The 20,078-nt window shown below is 39.9% G+C and overlaps 1 protein-coding gene across 2 annotated transcripts in view; it reads left to right on the plus strand.

Annotated features, from left to right (window-relative positions):
* PIK3R3 (phosphoinositide-3-kinase regulatory subunit 3) overlaps nt 1–18,377 on the plus strand; it is a 56,473-nt gene extending 38,096 nt beyond the window's left edge. Inside the window, exons 4-11 of one of the 2 annotated variants that reach the window (XR_014790565.1) lie at nt 1,416–1,596; nt 2,513–2,638; nt 3,751–3,893; nt 5,758–5,934; nt 10,030–10,104; nt 10,754–10,924; nt 12,780–13,149; nt 18,124–18,377. Coding sequence is in view for 1 of the 2 variants with exons in the window: in XM_084852632.1 (XP_084708758.1) it covers nt 1,416–1,596; nt 2,513–2,638; nt 3,751–3,893; nt 5,758–5,934; nt 10,030–10,104; nt 10,754–10,924; nt 12,780–12,978 (1,072 nt within the window). In the remaining variant the exon portion in view is untranslated. Of the gene's footprint in view, nt 1–1,415; nt 1,597–2,512; nt 2,639–3,750; nt 3,894–5,757; nt 5,935–10,029; nt 10,105–10,753; nt 10,925–12,779; nt 17,685–18,123 lie in introns of those variants that run through there. The other variant, XM_084852632.1, reaches the window with a different exon arrangement.
* Nucleotides 18,378–20,078: the final 1,701 nt, after the last annotated feature.

Raw genomic sequence — 20,078 nt, forward strand, 5'->3', positions numbered from 1 at the left:
ATAGGTGTAGCAAATGTGAATATGAACATAAACTGTGTTTTTCATTCCTGGAACTTTTCTTACATTTTTGCTAGGCCTTAAAAATACTGCATAGTAGGAATAAGCAACTTGTGTTGCTTCAAAGAATTTGCAAAGTGTGGTTGAATTTGGCATCCCGAGACTTACTGAGTTTTCTCTTTAAAACCAATTTCTAGCCTTTATGCCTGCAGAGAAGCTTTAAAATACGGGAGAAGTTTGAGGCCATAACAGTGTGGGCAGGATTAGGGTGGCTTCAGGATCTTGCACATTTCCTTGTCTTCCCCATGGTTTCGGTTCCTGTTTCTACAGCTTCCCTATAGCTTTTATTCCCCACACCCACTCCCCCTGTTCTTGTTAAATACTTTTTGAAAACTTTTGAAATTTTGGAGTCAGAGTAAAAGGAAGCAAAATAAGCATCTATCATTGTGTAAAATTGGGCAGAATTTGCCTTTCCTTGGCGTAAAATTTGGAATGTGTAAAGTACATATAGCCTTTACTAAATGCCATACCTTGACCAATAACTAAAAGTCTGATGGGAAAGGGAGGGATAAAGAATCCTAATCCTTTCTCCAATTCCACTCCCTTTATTTCTCCCATACATCCATACATTACTGAGGCTATTAAGCAGACAAGCCATACCTACTCTTCCATATCTTGCCCCACCCCCTTTCCCCCAAAACCAAACATAGCCCCTAAGTCATAATGCAGAGGTAACCAACACTTACCCCTTTCTCCACTCCAGAAGCTGGGTATATGATCGGGGAAAAGAGGCATTGAAAACCTTCGTACTGTGAAATAAAACCTGGGAATAGGAAAGGACTGAATAGTTTTCTGTCTCATACAAATTTTTAAAGGCGTGAATCCAGAAGAATGGCTATATCTGCCAGTAGCAGCAAAAACATGCAAACTGATGAGGTATATTAGAGGCCAACTAGATGATTTGGCATGAAGTTCTGTAAGAAACCCATGAGCAATGTCAAAGGAATGGTCAAAGGAATTCATAGATTCCATGAATAGACTAAAATACCATATGATGCCTTTATAAAATTCCTTGGTATTAGAAAAGTTTCCATACATTCCTGAAAAAGTTCCTTTGGGGAAATTTTAGTTAAGCTTAATCTTCTTAAAAATTAGTGAAGTTTGTGACAGCTACATTTACCTTTTGGATGTACAAAACACATGTAGGATGTATCTTGATAGAAATATTCAAACATTTAAATCACAACATTGCATCGCATGCTACATACAAAGTTGAAAACTTGCAGTGCAAAGTAACTATGCAGGAGTGTGCTTAGCTTTTGGTATTGGCATTGTTACAGAAACTTATGTAACATGTGCATCACAAATGCATGGTATGATATGCCTGATTTCTGTTGTTCTTATTATCTCCCTTGTAGGAAGGGTGGCAACAATAAATTGATCAAAATTTATCATCGGGATGGGAAATATGGTTTTTCTGATCCACTGACATTTAATTCTGTTGTGGAGCTGATTAACCACTATCATCATGAGTCTCTTGCCCAGTATAATCCTAAACTTGACGTGAAGCTGATGTATCCTGTATCAAGATACCAGCAGGTGAGATTTTCAAAGAACCCAGTATTATCTTTAAATGCAAGTGTTTTAAATAGGAGTTTTAATAAACTATGTATTTTTCTATGGACAAGGTTTTGTAGGTGAATGCCCATCTCAGGACTACAGTTAAAAACATATTTTCAAAGAGAGAACTGATGAGAGATCTCTAATTTGGGTACTTTAAACTCACTCATATCATAGTTGTTCACTTGCTTCATTTGCCAAGTGTGTAACGCTAAAACAAAAGCTTGATGTTTCAGTGTAACTAACAGTGCATAGGTGCTGTACAAGTATGATAAACGTAGGCGCTTGCAGTGTCAGGATGCACCAGAGAACTCACAAGAACCCTGCTCAGTGTATAACTTTCTAAACTTTGTGAGCTATTTTGGCCCATATAGTTACATATCAAGTTTCACAAAATGTGTGCTTCAGTCATGTGATATTGAACGGATCACCACCTTCCCTGCTTCCCACTTAATCTGGACTCAAAGCTACATAATTTACAAAGATAATGTAGTATAAATATTTTCATGGGGGGAAATTGGAGTATTGAAAGCCTACCATGCTCCGCTAAAAGAACTCTTACAGATTAAGATGTCAAGAGGCTAATGTTGGGCATCCAACTGCAAACATTTTTTTACACAAAGGTCCAATATCTAACTTGTTAACTCTAGAGTCCTCCAACATTTATGTATATTTCTAGAGTAACTGGAATAGTCACCATTCAAAAGTTGGGAAAAATGTGCTAGAAGATATATGGCCCCAGAGGAACTGCGTAAGTATGTAGGTAGAGAGGCTGTGTTGGTTAGGATTAAGAACATTAATTTAATACTTGTATTTCCATGAGGGTAGTTCTGCAGACAGGTTGGTACTTGAATCTCTTTTGTTGAAAAGTGTACCTATTTTCTACTGTATGCAGGATCAATTGGTAAAAGAAGATAATATTGATGCCGTGGGCAAAAAGCTGCAGGAGTACCACAGTCAATATCAAGAGAAAAGTAAGGAGTATGACAGATTATACGAAGAATACACCAGAACATCACAGGTGTGTTGCATTAAATTATCGTGGTGACTTAGGCCCAAACTAGAGTTTGACAGCAAAGATGCAGTCAGCAATCCAAAGTGTGGGAGAGGTGCTTGACCTTCCCCTACATGCTTTTCTCCACTGTTCTTGGAGAACTTGATGTCAAGGGTTGCAGCTGGGGGGGGGGGTTAAGAAAACTCCTCCTGCCCACCATCTCTTCTGCACTTGCCCACCTGTACTGCATGGCAGAGGCCAACACAGGATTAGGAATGTGTTGCTGCCAAACATGTAGCTAGAACAATGTCTGGCTAAAGGGAATTGTTACACATTTTGAATGCCATTGAGTATCTTGGATGCCAACCTACTAGGAAGAACGCTTCAGCTGTGGAATGTTTCGGCACAGAGCATCCAAACTCTGCTAAATGGTAGCCCAGAAAAAGATGGGCAGGAAAATAAAAGAAATTCCTTCAGTCCTTAAAAATATAAAAGGCTGAATTGTACAAAGCTGCTCTGGCCAGCTGTTACTGGAGAAGTCATTCCATGACATGATTTGGGGTTCTGTCTGAACTGAGGTATAGTTGTGTAGATTCTCTCAAATAAAAAGAATATGTAAACGTAGAGGTCATTGGAAAAGTTACCATGGCTCCCCCTCATATCTTATCAAATAGTTCCATGCATCTAACATTGCATTTAAAATGTAAGCTGGGCTCTTCAGGGATTGTCAGGTGTTCCCCATCCCTGAGCTCCCTTATGAGCCTATATTAAGGGCCGAATCTGGGGCCTCATCCAAGCAAACCATACACTTTGTCACTATAGCAGATCATGATGACTAGGGCTAGCCCCACCCAGTTCTGCACACTCATCAGGTATTTATTTACATGGTTGCTCTTTTGGGGGCATGAAAGAAGGCAAAGCCAGAGTACCTAACTTACTAGAAGTTACTGTCAACTTGATTTTATTCTCTCAATTTTTTAATCATAAAACTCTTCACTACTGAATCAAAATCTATAAATTTAGAACCCCAATCTACTAATCTGCTATGCTTTATATAAAAATAATAAGTAAATAGAAGGCAGAAGGCAGCTTGCTTCCAGTTGTTAATGATGATCTTTGAAACTGGTTTGTCTGTTCAGGAAATTCAGATGAAGAGAACAGCAATAGAAGCTTTTAATGAAACAATTAAAATATTTGAAGAGCAGTGTCACACCCAAGAACGATATAGCAAAGAATACATTGAACGATTTCGAAGAGAAGGGAATGAGAAAGAAATTGAACGGTAGGTCTGCCAAAATGCCACATCTGTTGGCAAATCATGGCCCAATGTGGTAACTGAATTTGTCTTCTCCATAATTATAATTGCTCCAACTCCATCTCAAAATTTCTGAATCAAATGTAATAACGTGTACATTTTAGTTGAGTTAAATAATGTGCAAAATTGGTCAACGCCAGTGCCATGGCAGTATCAACTATGCACTATAGGAACTTGACAAGGGGGGTTCTGATGAATTTAGATAGCAGCTTTTCCTTGTTATTTTAAAATGTATTTGCTGGATTAAGGGATGAGTTGCTCATATATAACTAATGATATAGAATTATTAGGAAGGCAGAATCTTAAGCATACTGAAGAGTTCCAGACACACCCCATCTAAAAAGGGAACGATAGAGCTCTGATGGAGCTCAAAAAGGTACAGGAAAAGGCAACTAACCATGGAAATGTAAGTACATCTCTTGTACAAGGTGCTGGGGACAAATAATAGATGGCCTTCACCATCATGCTCTGATATACGCTTCGGAGGCATTTGGTTGTTATACTTTGGACTGATCCAGCAAGGTAGTTATTCTGAACATGTTCTTAAATTGTTTCAATGAAAATCTATACTGTTATTAGATAATGAGACAACGTGAACTCTAGTGTGGGTGTTTAATGACAGTTTGAAAGACACTGCTGCCAGGTAACTTATTCAGGCAAAATGTCTTCTGAAATTTGAAGGTACATGCTTGCGTATTTAAAATTAATTTTAAAATCTGTATTCTGCCTAATAAAGCCTCAAAGACAGCTGTCAATACATTTTTAAAATGTTTCTTTATAATAAAAACAACAAATGGAAAACAGTAGCAATTATACTTTAAACCAGTAGAATCCATCCAAGAAAACGGGAAAGTCAGGTCGCTAATCGCAAATTAGCTGATAGGCAACCTTGTCTTGTCAATTTCCTTGTTACCTACTCCACCGACCACCAACATACAAGGAAATTGACCAGGCAAGAATACTCATATCTGACAGTCAACCAACAACAACAAAATTACAACTCCAATTGCACATTTTTGAGGCACCAAAAAATACAAAAATTAAAAGTTGGGGAACGAAAAAGTGTAGTGATTAGAGCAGGGAGGGGTTGGGATGAGAAGACAAGTCAAGTTCTGCTGTAAAGGTACCTGGGATACATGCTGGAGCCAGCTGGAGGACTGAAGGGCAAGGAGCGGGAGAACAAGTCACAGCAAGCCTAGTTGTCTGTCGGGTGTATCGTGGTTGTTCTGCAAACAACCATCCCACTGTGGCCTGTTCACAGGGTGGCTTAGCATGACATGCAAACCTGCTCCACATGTGGGTTTTAGAACTACAGTTATTGACTACTACAGCATCTAATCAGAACCAGCCCAGAAACACAGGACTGTATAGAACAAAACCCAAACTGTGAAGAATGCACATTTTCTTCACATATTATGATATAGTGGCTCCAGTCACATGTTGCAAAACTGGGCATGACTTGGAGCATCCCTAAATGTCTGTCAGTAAAAGATACATTAAATTAATACTTTTAAAAAGGAATGGCCTATCCCTGATGCTGCATTTACTAGGTTCTCCACTGCCATATCTTATACTACTTTTCCAATAACTTATTTCTGTACTCTTGGTTTAGTGCTTCAGTGATGAAATGGGAATAGGAAGTTTTTGTGTGGATACACTCTTAGGCTGAAGGCCACCTGAACAGAGACAGTGTTCCGCACAGGGCCTATCACAGTCCTTAAGTGCTATTTAGTAATAGGTGACATCTATGCATACTTTAAGATCAGAGCTTGTTGTTTTGGTTTGCTGTGTGTACCTGTAATTTTTAAAAACACTAGGCATTGTATTACAGGATTATGATGAATTATGAAAAATTAAAATCGCGTCTGGGTGAGATACATGATAGTAAACTGCGCCTGGAACAGGATTTGAAGAAGCAAGCCCTGGACAACCGGGAAATTGACAAGAAAATGAACAGTATCAAACCTGATCTTATCCAGCTACGCAAAATCAGAGATCAGTACCTTGTGTAAGTAAGCATTGGCTAGGAACCTAGTAGTTACTGAGTATCCAGTATTCTACTGGGATACTGTAATGAATCTCTTTTAAGTACAGACTATGAGGGCCAAACTAGATGAGACATCATTAATGCAATTGGCAATTATGTGAATGGCTTTGAAAAAACAGGTATGAGGGACCTGATCTGGATTGGGATCCTGGTGGGGAGCACAGGGTTAAAGCTCCCCTGTTGTTGTTGTTCAGTCGTTCAGTCGTGTCCGACTCTTCGTGACCCCATGGACCATAGCACGCCAGGCCTTCCTGTCCTGCGCTCTCTCCCGGAGCGTGCTCAAGTTCATATTCATTGCATCCGTGATGCTATCTAGCCATCTCATCCTCTGCCGTCCCCTTCTCCTTTTGCCTTCAGTCTTTCCCAGCATCAGGGTCTTTTCCAGGGAGTTTTCTCTTCGCATTAGGTGGCCAAAATATTGGAGCTTCAGCTTCATTATCTGTCCTTCCAATGAGCACTCAGGGTTGATTTCCTTTAGGATGGACTGATTTGACCTCCTTGCAGTCCAGGGGACTCGTCAGAGTCTTCTCCAGCACCACAGTTAGAAAGCATCGATTCTTCGGCGCTCAGCCTTCCTTATAGTCCAGCTCTCACAGACATATATTACTACTGGGAAAACCATAGCTTTGATTAGACAGACCTTTGTCGGCAAGGTGATGTCTCTGCTTCTCACTATGCTGTCTAGGTTGGCCATAGCTTTCCTCCCAAGGAGCGAGCATCTTTTAATTTCATGGCTACAATCACCATCTGTGGTGATCTTGGAGCCCAAGAAAGTAAAATCTGTCACTGCTTCCATTTCTTCCCCTTCTATATGCCAGGAAGTGATGGGGCCAGATGCCATGATCTTAGCTTTTTTAATGTTGAGTTTCAAACCAGCTTTTGCACTCTCCTCTTTCACCCTCAACAAGAGGCTCTTGAGATCCTCTTCGCTTTCTGCCATTAGGGTGGTATCGTCTGCATATCGGAGGTTGTTGATAATTCTCCCGGCAATCTTAATTCCGACCTCTGATTCATCCAACCCAGCATTTCTCATGATGTACTCTGCATATAAGTTAAATAAGCAGGGTGACAATATGCAGCCTTGTCGTACTCCTTTCCCAATTTTGAACCAATCGGTTGTTCCATGTCTGGTTCTTACTGTTGCTTCTTGACGCTCGTACAGGTTTCTCAGGAGACAGGTAAGGTGGTCTGGTACTCCCATCACTTTAAGAATTTGCCACAGTTTGTTGTGATCCACACAATCAAAGGCTTTCGCGTAGTCAATGAAGCAGAAATAGATGTTTTTCTGGAATTCTCTTGCTTTCTCCATGATGCAGCGAATGTTGGCGATTTGATCTCTAGTTCCTCTGCCTCTTCTAAACCCAGCTTGTACTTCCGGTAGTTCTCGGTTCGCATACTGCTGAAGCCTAGCTTGTAGGATTTTGAGCATCACCTTGCTGGCATGTGAAATGAGCGAAATGGTGCGGTAGTTTGAACACTCTTTGGCGTTGCCCTTCTTTGGAATTGGAATGTAAACTGACCTTTTCCAGTCTTGTGGCCACTGTTGAGTGTTCCAGATTTGTTGGCATATTGAATGCAGCACTTTAACAGCATCATCTTTTAGGATTTTAAATAGCTCGGCTGGAATACTGTCATCTCCGCTAGTTTTGTTGTTACTAATGCTTCCTAAGGCCCACTTAACTTCACTCTCGAGGATGTCCGGCTCAAGTTCAGTGAGCACACTATCATGGCTATCAGGGACATTCAGATCTTTCCTGTATAGTTCTTCTGTGTATTCTTTCCACCTCTTCTTAATCTCATCTGCTTCTGTTAGGTCCCTGCCTTCTTTGTCCTTTATCATGCCCGTCTTTGCACAAAATGTTCCCTTGAGATCTCCAATTTTCTTGAAGAGATCTCTAGTCTTTCCCATTCTGTAGTTTTCCTCGATTTCTTTGCATTGTTCATTTAAGAAGGCCTTCTTGTCTCTCCTTGCTATTCTCTGGAACTCTGCATTCAGTTGGATACATCTTCCCCTTTCTCCCTTGCTTTTCGCTTCCCTTCTTTCGTGAGCTACTTGTAAAGCCTCATCAGACAGCCACTTTGCTTTCTTGCATTTCTTTTTCTTTGGGATGGATTGAGTTGCTGCCTCCTGAACAATGTTATGGACCTCCGTCCATAGTTCCTCAGGCACTCTGTCTATCAGGTCTAATCCCTGAAATCTATTCCTCACCTCCACTGTATATTCATCAGGGATATGATTTAGGTCATACCTGAACGGTTTAGTGGTTTTCCCGACGTTCTTCAATTTAAGCCGAAATTTTGCAACAAGAAGCTCATGATCTGAGCCACAGTCAGCTCCAGGTCTTGTTTTGACTGACTGTATGGAGCTTCTCCATCTTTGGCTGCAAAGGACATAATCAATCTGATTTCGATATTGACCATCTGGTGACGTCCATGTGTAGAGTCGCCTCTTGTGCTGTTGGAAAAGAGTGTTTGCTATGATCAGTGTGTTCTCTTGGCAAAACTCTATTAGCTTTTGTCCTTCTTCATTTTGTACACCAAGGCCATGCCTGCCTGTTATCCCGGTGATTTCTTGACTTCCTACTTTAGCATTCCAATCCCCTATGATGAAGAGGACATCTTTTTTTGGTGTTAGTTCTAGAAGGTGTTGTAGGTCTTCATAGAACTGATCAACCTCAGCTTCTTCGGCCTCAGTGGTTGGGGCATAGACTTGAATTACTGTGATGTTGAATGGTTTGCCTTGGATTCGTACTGAGATCATTCTGTCATTTTTAAGATTGTACCCCAGTACTGCTTTTCCCACCCTTTTGTTGACTATGAGTGCTACTCCATTTCTTCTCAGGGATTCTTGCCCACAATAGTAGATATGATGGTCACCTGAATTAAATTCGCCCATGCCTGTCCATTTGAGTTCGCTGATTCCCAAGATGTCGATGTTCAATCTTGCCATCTCATGTTTGACCACCTCCAGCTTACCTTGATTCATTGATCTGACATTCCAGGTTCCTAAACAATATTGTTCTTTACAGCATCGGATTTTCTTTTCACCACCAGACACATCCACAGCTGAGTGTCCTTTCGGGTTTGGCCCAGCCGCTTCACTCTTTCTGGCGCTACTTGGAAATACCCTCTGCTCTTCCCCAGTAGCATATTGGACACCTTCCGACCTGAGGGGCTCATCTTCCGGCGTCATATCTTTTAGCCTTGTGATACGTTCCATGGGGTTTTCTTGGCAAGAATACTGGAGTGGGTTGCCATTTCCTTCTCCAATGGACCACATTTTGTCAGAACTCTCTGCCATGACCTGTCCGTCTTGGGTGGCCCTGCACGGCATAGCTTATGGCTTCACTGAGTTACACAAGCCCCTTCGCCACAACAAGGCAGTGATCCATGAAGGGGAAAAGCTCCCCTACCCCCCACTATTTATTTTTTAAAAGACATTCACACCGTTGTTAATGGCTTCTCATCTCCTGTGGCCATTTAGTATATTAATGAAACAAAAGCTGAGCCTCTTGACATGGAAGAATTTTAACAGATGAAATAATCATGTAATAACTGCATGACTTATTAATAACTCCAACTCAAAGCGTGCTTGGTATGGTACAGTTCTATCTCCAATGAAATATTCCCTTTCACTTTCAAGTGAAAGGCAGCTTATACAGAGTCCATGTTGTTGAATGAACCGAGTCAGAGTAGAGTATTAAACTATGCCCTCATATACTGCCTTCTTACATTAGTGTTATGACTGCCTGCCCGCTAAGTGCAATTGGGGCATCAAGTGGGCTATTCCCACATCTTGGTAGGGGAAATACGAGGGAAGGGATGTGACCTTACATAGAAGAGATCTTGTCTGTGCCATGGTTAACTCATGTTACCAAAAGGATCAAAACAGTGTGAAACCATACAAAGAATACACAACTGGATATGCTTTTTTCTAATACACTCTTGGGTATATTCCTTTAATAAAGGCACTGCTTATAGGAGGAAGGATTATGGTCCAGGTATTTGGGAGATGTTTAGACAATATTAATGGCATATATTCTGTCTCATTGGCAGTTGGCTTAATCACAAAGGAGTAAGGCAGAAACGAATAAATGACTGGCTGGGAATCAAAAATGAAAACATAGATGAGTAAGTATATTGGTGTAATTAGCCAAAATTTTGTAATATGAGTGACCAAACTGCATTTAAAAATTGTACCACAGGAGCCTATAGCTCCGTCAGTATACATGTATGTGGCCACCGTATGAATGTGTACACTTTTCTTAATCAAATGACCATGTCTTAAAAGCCATGTCCATATGCATGAGCAAATAACGCTAGTGGTAGTTTTCTTCCTTGGTTATATATACTTTCAGAGGAGTAATTCAAAAAACATTATCTCTACCTGTCATTGGAATTTACCACATGTGGTGTACAACATGACAATCAGACACTAGTTGTGAGCTGGCTCCCTTTAAAGGAATTAATACTAGAGTAGGTATAATACCATTAGTGGTTAGTTACGTATATGTTATATTACAGGGATAGAATGCAAGCATCTAAGGTAATGGAAGTGCTTTTTTGTACACCACAGAACTACTTCTGACTACTCCAGCACTTAGTCCTGTATATACTTGTAACAGGAGTTAACAGTGAGTGTGTTGTACTGATTTTTTAAAAATAATTATGCGAGTTAGGCCTATGTCATGTTTTGCATGAATTGTTTCATTCAAGAGTAATTCTAATACAGAAAGCAGATTCCTGCATTAAGGAAGTAAGATTTGTTGTCTCTTCCTAGTATATACTTTACAAATGAGGAGGATGAAAATTTGCCACATTATGATGAAAAGACTTGGTTTGTGGGAGATCTCAATCGCATCCAAGCAGAAGATTTGCTTTGTGGGAAACCTGATGGAGCATTTTTAATTCGAGAAAGTAGCAAGAAAGGCTGTTATGCTTGTTCTGTGGTGTAAGTAGTGATTCCCTGAATTTCAATGAAGTTGAAATACAATATATGCAGAGGAGTAAGTCACACCATACTTGGTGGAACTTGCTTCAGCATAAGCATGCACAGGATTGGGCTGCATGTCTTGGATACCCTTTTGCCTTAGTTTTTTTTTCTACTTGCTTAAAGTTTGTATTGTAGAGAATGGAATGTGCAGAGATGAAGACAAGGTAGTCACGTAAAGAAGGATAAAGAAAAACTTAAATGAGTAATTGACTTACTAATTTACCTGGCACAGTCAAACTGATATTAAGAGGACAAGGGTAGAGAATCTTTCCCCACCTCAGTCCTATAATCCATCTGCTTCCGGGGCTTTTTCTTAAGTTGAGATTCCTCGCTCTTGGCATTCTTGACAAAAGTACGCTTAACATGTTGTATGGTTTCAAATCTTCAGTGGACATGACCACTCAGCAAAAATAAGTGTATTTATTTACCTATGTGGACAGCTACTTTGAGTGTACACTTTTAGTCTGTTGTTGCTTTTAAATCATATAGCTAAATCTTACTCAGAAGTGTACTACTTTGGTGGAAATTTTGAGATCTTATAGCCCTTGGATACAACCCTAAATTTGGCCGTAGCTTTAATATTATAGGTGTCTTGATATCTCAACATCTCCAGTTTAAAATCGCTTTGGTAGTAGCTGAGATAAATCTTTGCTTAAGAATTAGTATCTGTGTCATTCGTTATTAGGCTACATGGCCATTAGTCTGTCAAGAGATGCTAATATAGAATGTGGTCTAAACTAACCCAGGGCATCTTGTTGGTCATTACCCATAATAGAGCATAGGAATAACAGGGCATAATCTCTCTTGTTGTTAATATCACCAATGGTCAGTGCAATCAATAAGAACTTGTGCCTAAGACAAAAATATAATGGGCTTTTACAAAAGCTAGTTACTAGGTAATAGGTACATTACCCTGGATTGTGATAATTTGTAATTCATTAAATGCTTTCAGGGCAGGGGCATTTTCTTTGCTCTGGGATGATGGAATTATACCCAATGCTAGCTGTGAGCTTTTAGTGAAATATTCTCTTAGATCTTATGGTCAGATTAATCCCTAATATACAAGGATGTTCCCAGTAACACTCCAATGCCACTTAAGTGAAACATGTTTTTTAAAACTGGGTTGATTGTAAGTTTAGCCCAAAACATGAGAAAAATACTACAGTTTTTTTAAACTATAAATGAATCATACATAGCCGAGCTCTAGAGTGTTTGAAGAACGATATTTAGGTTGAGTAGAAGCCTCTGTCAGCCTTTACGATAAGAGTTCAATTGCTGGCATTTCTCTTGTAGGAAGGAAAAAACCCCAATTACAATTCATTCCACCACCACCCGCCCCTCAAATGAGGCTTGAGAGGACTGTTGTGTAAATCTGGTAGCTGATTCTGGTTTTTTTTAAAAAAAATTCATACATTTCTACTCTGCCTTTCCACAGCAGAATCCAAGGTGGGCAACTACAATTGAATATGAAAACAACATTATAACAAAAGATTAAAAATGCAAACATAAAAACAAAACTTTAGCAGAGTAAACATAAGTATCTACAAAAGCAATTTCCAGCGGAGTTTGAACAATTTCCCATCTGAACTTAAAAGAGTTAAGGCCCAGATTTAAGACCTTCCTAAAAAGGAAGGTCCCCACTGCATGGTGAAAAAGCATTAATCAGGCAGCAAGCCGTTCTAAACATAGAAATCACTGCATGTATATGACTGCTTGCAGTATTCCATCTTGTTCATCAGGACACTCCAGTATTTCATTGACCATAATCCTCCTAGTTGAACATCGTATTAAATTCTTTGTTTTTCCTTTACAGAGCTGATGGCGAAGTTAAACACTGTGTGATTTACAGCACTCCAAGAGGTTATGGGTTTGCGGAGCCGTATAACCTATATAGCACCCTGAAAGAATTAGTCCTTCATTACCAGCATACCTCCCTTGTCCAACACAACGACTCTCTCAATGTTCGGCTTGCTTATCCCGTCTACGCACAGATGCCCTCCCTCTGTAGATAAATTCTAGGAGGGTGAAGTATAAGTGAAATGTTGGTTTCCTTGGATTTCTTTTCTACAGTTTTTATTAGAAACCAGAGGGCATTCTTTCTCCTTAGACTGCTTGTTTTGCACAAGAAGTGATTTGATGAATGTGAATTGGAGACCTAGCAGCAAAAAGATCACAGCTTTGGGGTAGGTGCCCTGGTGCTACCTGAAGATCAGCTGTGTTTTTATATAAGGAGATTCTTTCTTTCTCTCTCTCTCTCTCTTGTTCTCCCTGTAAGGAACAAGTGAACTCTCTAAAATGCATACAAAAACACCTAGAAGTGAAACTGTGGAGAGAAACATTTTTGCCAGGCGCCATCAGCGGAACTTCTACTTGGATTTTGTTTTTCTGAGGTATTGGTAACGTCTTTCAGTCTTAAGCTCCAGGAAAATGGGGGGAAGTCTCTGTACAGAAGCTTTTCTCTGTTAATTTTAGCAGCTTTGCTGCAAGTCAGACAAACTTACAAATGAGGGCTCTTCTTAATGTAGCATGTATTTGGTGAGAGGAGACCAAAGGAATTATGGGGAGAGTTTCAGGTTCATATTTAAAAGAATATCCTCAAAGAAATGTTGCTTTATATTTTACCAACAATAACAAAGTTTTGGTTTCAACCGCACTCCAGGTCTTCAAATAAAGAAACCAAATTGAACCCACCAAAACTTCTCATTGCTGGATTGAGCACTTATGGGGGAAATTGCATTGCATTCGCACACTTGCCAAAACTTGAAGAGAAAAATATAAAAGCTAAAACTTTTGTGTGTAGTTTTCAAAACTCTAACCTGACCTGATGTAACTGCACCACTTTCCCCATTATTACTTTTTAAAAAACACATTTTGTTTCTTCCAAGGATGTGTCAGATTTTGTTTTTAAACAATACTAAGCTTTGGAATGTAAACCAGAATGAAGCTGGCACTTGGCATGTTTATAAGATGCTAAACAATGAATATTCTGTTTGAAAACATTTGTTTGTTAAGAAAAAAATCTTTAAAGTGCAATGGATTGCTTCTCAGCGGCTTGCTAAACCAAAAAACAACAACAAAACTATGGGTGCAGTCTACATATTCTTGAAACTGGTTACAAAACTATACTTCTAATGCTTTTGGATTGCACCCTAAATCATTAATTCCATTGCACAGATTGTATACTTACCCTTAGAATTCATTGTTGGTTTACTTACCATGAGGCAAATATTTGGGTAGCTGAATTCTGTGGGGCTAGTCAAGATGTGAAGTGGTAGAATCTATAAGTATGTAAACAGCTTTGCTTGGTCTTCTGCCATCATCAGATTCATCTGGATTATATGTGACATCAAATAATGAAATTATAGCAAATAGTGAGAACTGGATCCACTAGACTGTGAGAATTTGTGCTCCTAAAATGCTATTTTGACTTCTTTTTTGTCACTACATATATGCCCTTGTTGATTCCTTATTGTAATTCCTAAAGATTATACTTGAGCTAGAACACTTGCTAACGCAACAAGGAAAAATACGCAGATTCAGCATGAAGTCTTTCCTTTTTCTGGTGCAGTATTTGAAGTGCATGCCAGGGAGTTGGGACATGGATCTTTTCTGGCTCCACCCCACCTTCAGTGCCACCTTGAACCCCCAGACTGTTAGACTAATGTTTACACGAAGCAGAATGCACTATATGGGAGCATAGAAGTATTATGCAGAATATAAAATTGCTGAACAGGAAAATGATAAATCTTGAGCACTAATCAGCAGCTGGAGGGGCCAAACTAGATTGCATGACATGTCCCAAAAGCACTTCTTTTGCACTAATCTACCACCACTTAAGCTGAGTGCTGGCTTACCAGCCTGCAGCAGCATCTTCTAAAAATGGAACAGTGGTTGTCAAAATAACTACGCTAGTCTTTAAATTTGTGAGAAGATAGTGAATTACCTAATGTGCCCCTCTCTCCCTAAGCCTCCTGCTTCCCCTTCAGTCACCAGCAATATCTTCTTTAATTAAACATGGGTCTGGATTTTGCCAGTTTTCAAAGACAGCAGGGAGATCCTCTGGGGACTTGACTCACTTGCACATCCTAATCTGGTACATGCACATTGCTTAATGTTCCCCAATCACAAAATCTTGCCTAGCCTACAAAAGCCCCTTCTCAAAATCAGCGGAACGTTTCCAGGGCCACTAGTGATAAATCTTCCTATTTAAAGTATAGCCAAACTATTAAATGAACTAATTGGCAATATAAGAACACTGCTTTGGATAAATTTCATCTTGTTTGCCTGTATACGTAACTGACTTCTATTTTTGTTTTCAGAGCATCAATAAAGTAAGAACCTTATGCTTCCTTTAAACTTTATATTTGGAATCTCCCAGTTAACTTCATGTACACTTCACCTCCAAAGCTACCTTGATGCACTTCCCTTTATCAGCACATTTTGATAAGGACAGTGTACAAATTAAACTTATATATGGCTTTCCTTTTCGGTTGCCTCTCTTGGTTTGGGAAAATAAATAACAACTGCTGGTGTTGACCACCTAGTGTTCGTATGCCTTTGCACACCTCTGGCGTTAGACTTTTGGATGGATTTAGCAAGAGAAAAATCCTTTTAAAAGCAGTTGAAATATGTAGCAAGCGTGTTCGTCTGCCATCCTCTATCAGCTTCAATCAGCTGTTCTTGATTTAATGTTCTGGCCTATAATAATTTTTCACACCAGTGAGACATAGCTGACCTCAAGTGGCAGCATTCTTAACACTCGTGGCTCAAATCACCTTTGACGGTTAGGAATAGCCCTACTAGCATCACCAGCTGTCTGAGGCTAAAATGCACACATAAGAGAAAATAACAAAATGGCAGAAGTTTAATGGATGAATGTGTAGGGTCAAAGTTCAGAGAAGTCCTGTGTTTTTTAAAGCTAATGAGCTAGACTTGCTTTAGCAGAACATGCTTTTTTTTATTTGATAGCAGTGAATTGTATTGATCTTGGTGACCCACTTGTGTAGAATTCTTTTTTGTTTTTCACAGTGTTAAATGGTAAAGAAGGTGGGGAGAAAGTATTTTCTAATATGTACAGTTTATCTGAAGTGTATTTGCAAGGATTGGTGATGATTCAGTATTTTGTTTTGTCACAAGTGGAAATTTTTATGTCTTTCTGCAGTTTCTACAGTAGTTGTGCTGCACAATGGATCAGCCAAGAATGAAAAGTAATTGAACTGCCAGTACTTATGCTGACTAGTTTCTTAGTCATAAGAACAAAATACGTGCATTTAATAAGAAATTTCAGAAAGAGTCAATATGGAGGGTTCAGATGTTTTTTCTCTCTGCTGCCGTATTATACAAAGTAGTTCCTTGAGTCTCCTGTTTAGCAGAATACAAATAAACCCAGCATCAATGGATTCCTTTCTAGTACATTAACCAGAAATCCATTTTAGGCATGCACAAGGGTTTGCATGCGCATGCTAGAACTCCTTGTTCCTTCCCCTGCCCGCCCACCACAGCAGTTCCTTGCACTGCATCAGAAACCACTTATGCAACTCCCCTGAGCTTCAAAAGTGACTTGTCAAGCAGTGTGAGGGTGCTGCTAGTGGGAAGAAAACATTAAAAAAAACACCTTGCGCATAGAGCTGATCATGCAGCCCTTTGGATCATGACCTAAAATGAAAAGCAGTAAAGCCTCAGCAAATAAATACATTTATATAATCAGGATACCCAAATGTAGGTAATTCCATCCACCAAATCCACTTGCACTCATATTTGCAAAGAAATTAGCATGCAAGATCCCTCCAGGCCCAGTACTTTACATTTATAACTGTGTAGATGTTTGGATAAAAGTAAACATGTATGAGAATCATGCCAAACTACTTGTACAAGACATCCAAATGCCATCCTGCACAAGCTCAGGAATAGGGATAGGAGCAATTCTTTAACCTGTCTCAGAACAGGTGGACAATAGTCTGTAGGAGCAAATGTAGACACACTTAATGCTATATTAAGGGCTTGAGTGGTTTGGGCCTGTAATTTTATGCTGTCTCTTGCTATAGAAAGCCTTGACAACATGTACAGTGACTTAATGCTGTGTCTGCTCATGTAGCAATTTTCCTGTTTTGCTATCACATTTCTAAATCTAGAAAAGCCCCCTTTTGGTACTTGAACAATATTTTTTTCTGTTTGAATGTGTGTGCTTGTTTTTTTTCTTTAAATTCACACTAACAGGGAATAAACATCAAAAGTGGTAGTGCATATTGTGTGTGTGTGTGTGTGTGTGTGCAGACAAACACAGAACTTTTTGTGAGATGACAATTTATAAGTGCAGATCTGAGAAAGCATTTTAGTGTATGTGCAAGGTTTTCTTTCATGGTTTTTATTTTGAATTTTCTTTCTTTTTTTTTAACCTTTTTTTTTAATGTGAATTCATACATATCTGCTTTATAGTTTGGGAGTTTCTATATATTCCTGAAGTAAAAATTTACAACCAGTGTTTGTTTTGTCCTTTTAAGATATTTGCAGTTGGAAGCAGTTAGAATTCTGGTTTTGGTTTCTTGAAACTTCTCCATATGCTGGTGGTGCAGCAACTTTTAACTGTACTTTCAGACAGACTCTGTTTTTGTATCTTGAACAAGAGTCGCTCCCCTGCCCCTAAAATTAAGATCTTACTCCAGAGAAGAAGTGTTTTCAGGCATTACAGTGGAATATGTTGGGAGGTAAAATTACATTTAAAAATAAATGGGGTAGTAACATGTGGTCCCAGAGCTGGACTTGGATCAGGCATCTGCTGGGGTCCACACCCAGGTAAGGGACTGATGTTAACCAGAGTTCTCTGCTGCCGCTGCTGCTCATCCTTGTCATTGTTACCTACCCCCTCATTCACTCTTTTCTTACTCTCTAGACTCTTTCCTACCTGCTTAAGTGTCTCAGGGATGTCGGATACTCCCTCTATCATAGTCTTATGACTCCTCATAAGTCAGGAAAGCTATTCCCTGTCACCATGGCAACCCTGCTTCACCAACCCAGCAGTGTGAGAAAGCACACCCAGGCAATGTCTGTCACAGGATCCAGCTGTAATTGTGACAGTGGTTTCCATCCTCTTTTTAGTGGCTGTAACTCCTGCCCACTGTAGACATCTCAGCCAACCCTGGCTTTTCCTTCTTCCACAGGGCACTGCTCCCCCATATTCTTCTCACTGCCCTCATTACCTGCTGCCAGTGAGGGGAGGAATGAACAGGCAACTCTTTGCAAGCAGCAGCAGTCAATGAATGGCTCATGCCATGGAAGGGGTGTGAGAGAGCCCACCCCCACCTTCCGTTTCTATGGGGTTTTATCCGAGGGGCCCCAAAAAATCTACAGCTGGCGCTATATGGCCCTTTCACATTATGCTACTACTGAATGGATCAGTTGCCACCACACACAGGTATTTTTTGTGTATAGCCCTGCCAAGTAGTTTCTCTCCATGTAGTCACAAGCTACTGCCATGAATGTTTAGCAGTAGTGTGAAGATCCACTACACCATGGATGCAATCCTCCTGGTAAGGCTGATTGCTCACTGTGCTTCATGCAACACTACCTTAACATTTATAAAATGTCTCTCTTCAACATAAGTGGACATTTGCTTATAAGTTTATGCCTTTTTTAGGCCCAAGTCATTCAAGACAGGGATTTTCAGTGCAGCTAAAAAAAAGTGAAACATTTGTTTGAGAAGCAGCACTGCAGGGCAACTATCTATGATATGGTTAAAACCTCCATGATCAGATATCCTGTGTATGTGTTTTAAATTGAAAGCCACTAGGGTATTGTAATCAGATGGGGTAAGTGGGTGTTTTAACTTGTTTTCTCCTCTGCCATCTTCTGGATCTAAATTACTGCTCTGAAGCTCCTATTTGCAGACATATAGCTGGTGGGGGTCAGAATGTCACCTATGGGGGTGATTGGGAAGATAACAGAGGGGAGGGTCAAACACGCCCCCACCAGTACTGCTCCTCTGGTGGGATTGGGTCTGCATAGTTGCTTTGAACAAAAAAAACATACACAGGAGACCCTATCATGGATCTCCCAATATCTTGTCCCTGAGCTAAAACTTTGCTTGACAGGAATATGTTTTGACTGAACACTGACAAACAAGAAATAGCTGAAGTTTTGCAAATCTGATGTTCTGCAGGCAGAAAACCTCTGCAACAAGGGAAGGATGTTTTGGAAAATCCTCACATCAATTTGTTCAAAAGGGTATATGAGGATCAATACTCAGGCTGTGATGTTTCTAAGAGATTAAAAAAAAAATTCAAGCACTGGCATTTTTGGCTAGCTCCATAGTTTTTAATGATTTTTCTACTAGTTGTGATCCTTAGGCAACATGCCTTGTTCCTGTCCTACAACTATTGCAGATAGTCCTGCTGGCTTAGAACTTGAAGCGCTCTATGTAGTGAATGGCACAGATGCATTCTCTGTTCGACAGGTTAGAGAATCACCAGTACACAGAGAATTCACACGTCATGATAAGCCACCCTGAAAAGAAACTATGGTGGGTTGGTTATTCGCTTGCTAACCTACATTCCTCCTGCCAGATGATCAGGTACTCTGCTTGCTGTGGCTTGTTTCCGCCTTACTGCTCCTGGCACATATCCCATGGGTCCTTTCACATTACCACAGCACCCTACTCCACTACTCTGCTAGTGAGCACATTCAAGGTCATTTGCAGAGTAGAGGATTTTGTTGATTTTTTTTTTACCTTCAAGGAGATTTGTACATATTTAATGTGTTTTTTCCACCATTGGTGAGATTTGTGCAAATTCATATTTTTAATTAAAAAAAACTTTGGGGGAGATTTGTGCAAACCTGCTAAAGCACAGAAGCTATTTTGCTAAAGTAGTTACAGTACTTTAGCACATTTGCACAAATCTCCCCGAAAGGTTTTTAAAGTTAAATTTGTGCAAATCTCCCCAAAAGTGGAGGGGGAGGTGTAGCTATCTAGGGAGGTGACAAAGTGAAGGAGTAAACCGAGTAATTTCAAGATGTAATAGGGAAGGGATATCGTTAGTGAGATCACGAGCGGCAGGCAGTGTTTTTTGCTGCTCTTGCAGTTTTAAACAACCTATGCTGAAGCAACTCTGCCAGGTTC

The sequence above is a fragment of the Heloderma suspectum genome, chromosome 4 (genome assembly GCF_057233095.1).
Source record: "Heloderma suspectum isolate Gila_16-S chromosome 4, 16-S_ref, whole genome shotgun sequence".
In the NCBI taxonomy this organism is placed as follows: Eukaryota; Metazoa; Chordata; class Lepidosauria; order Squamata; family Helodermatidae; genus Heloderma; species Heloderma suspectum.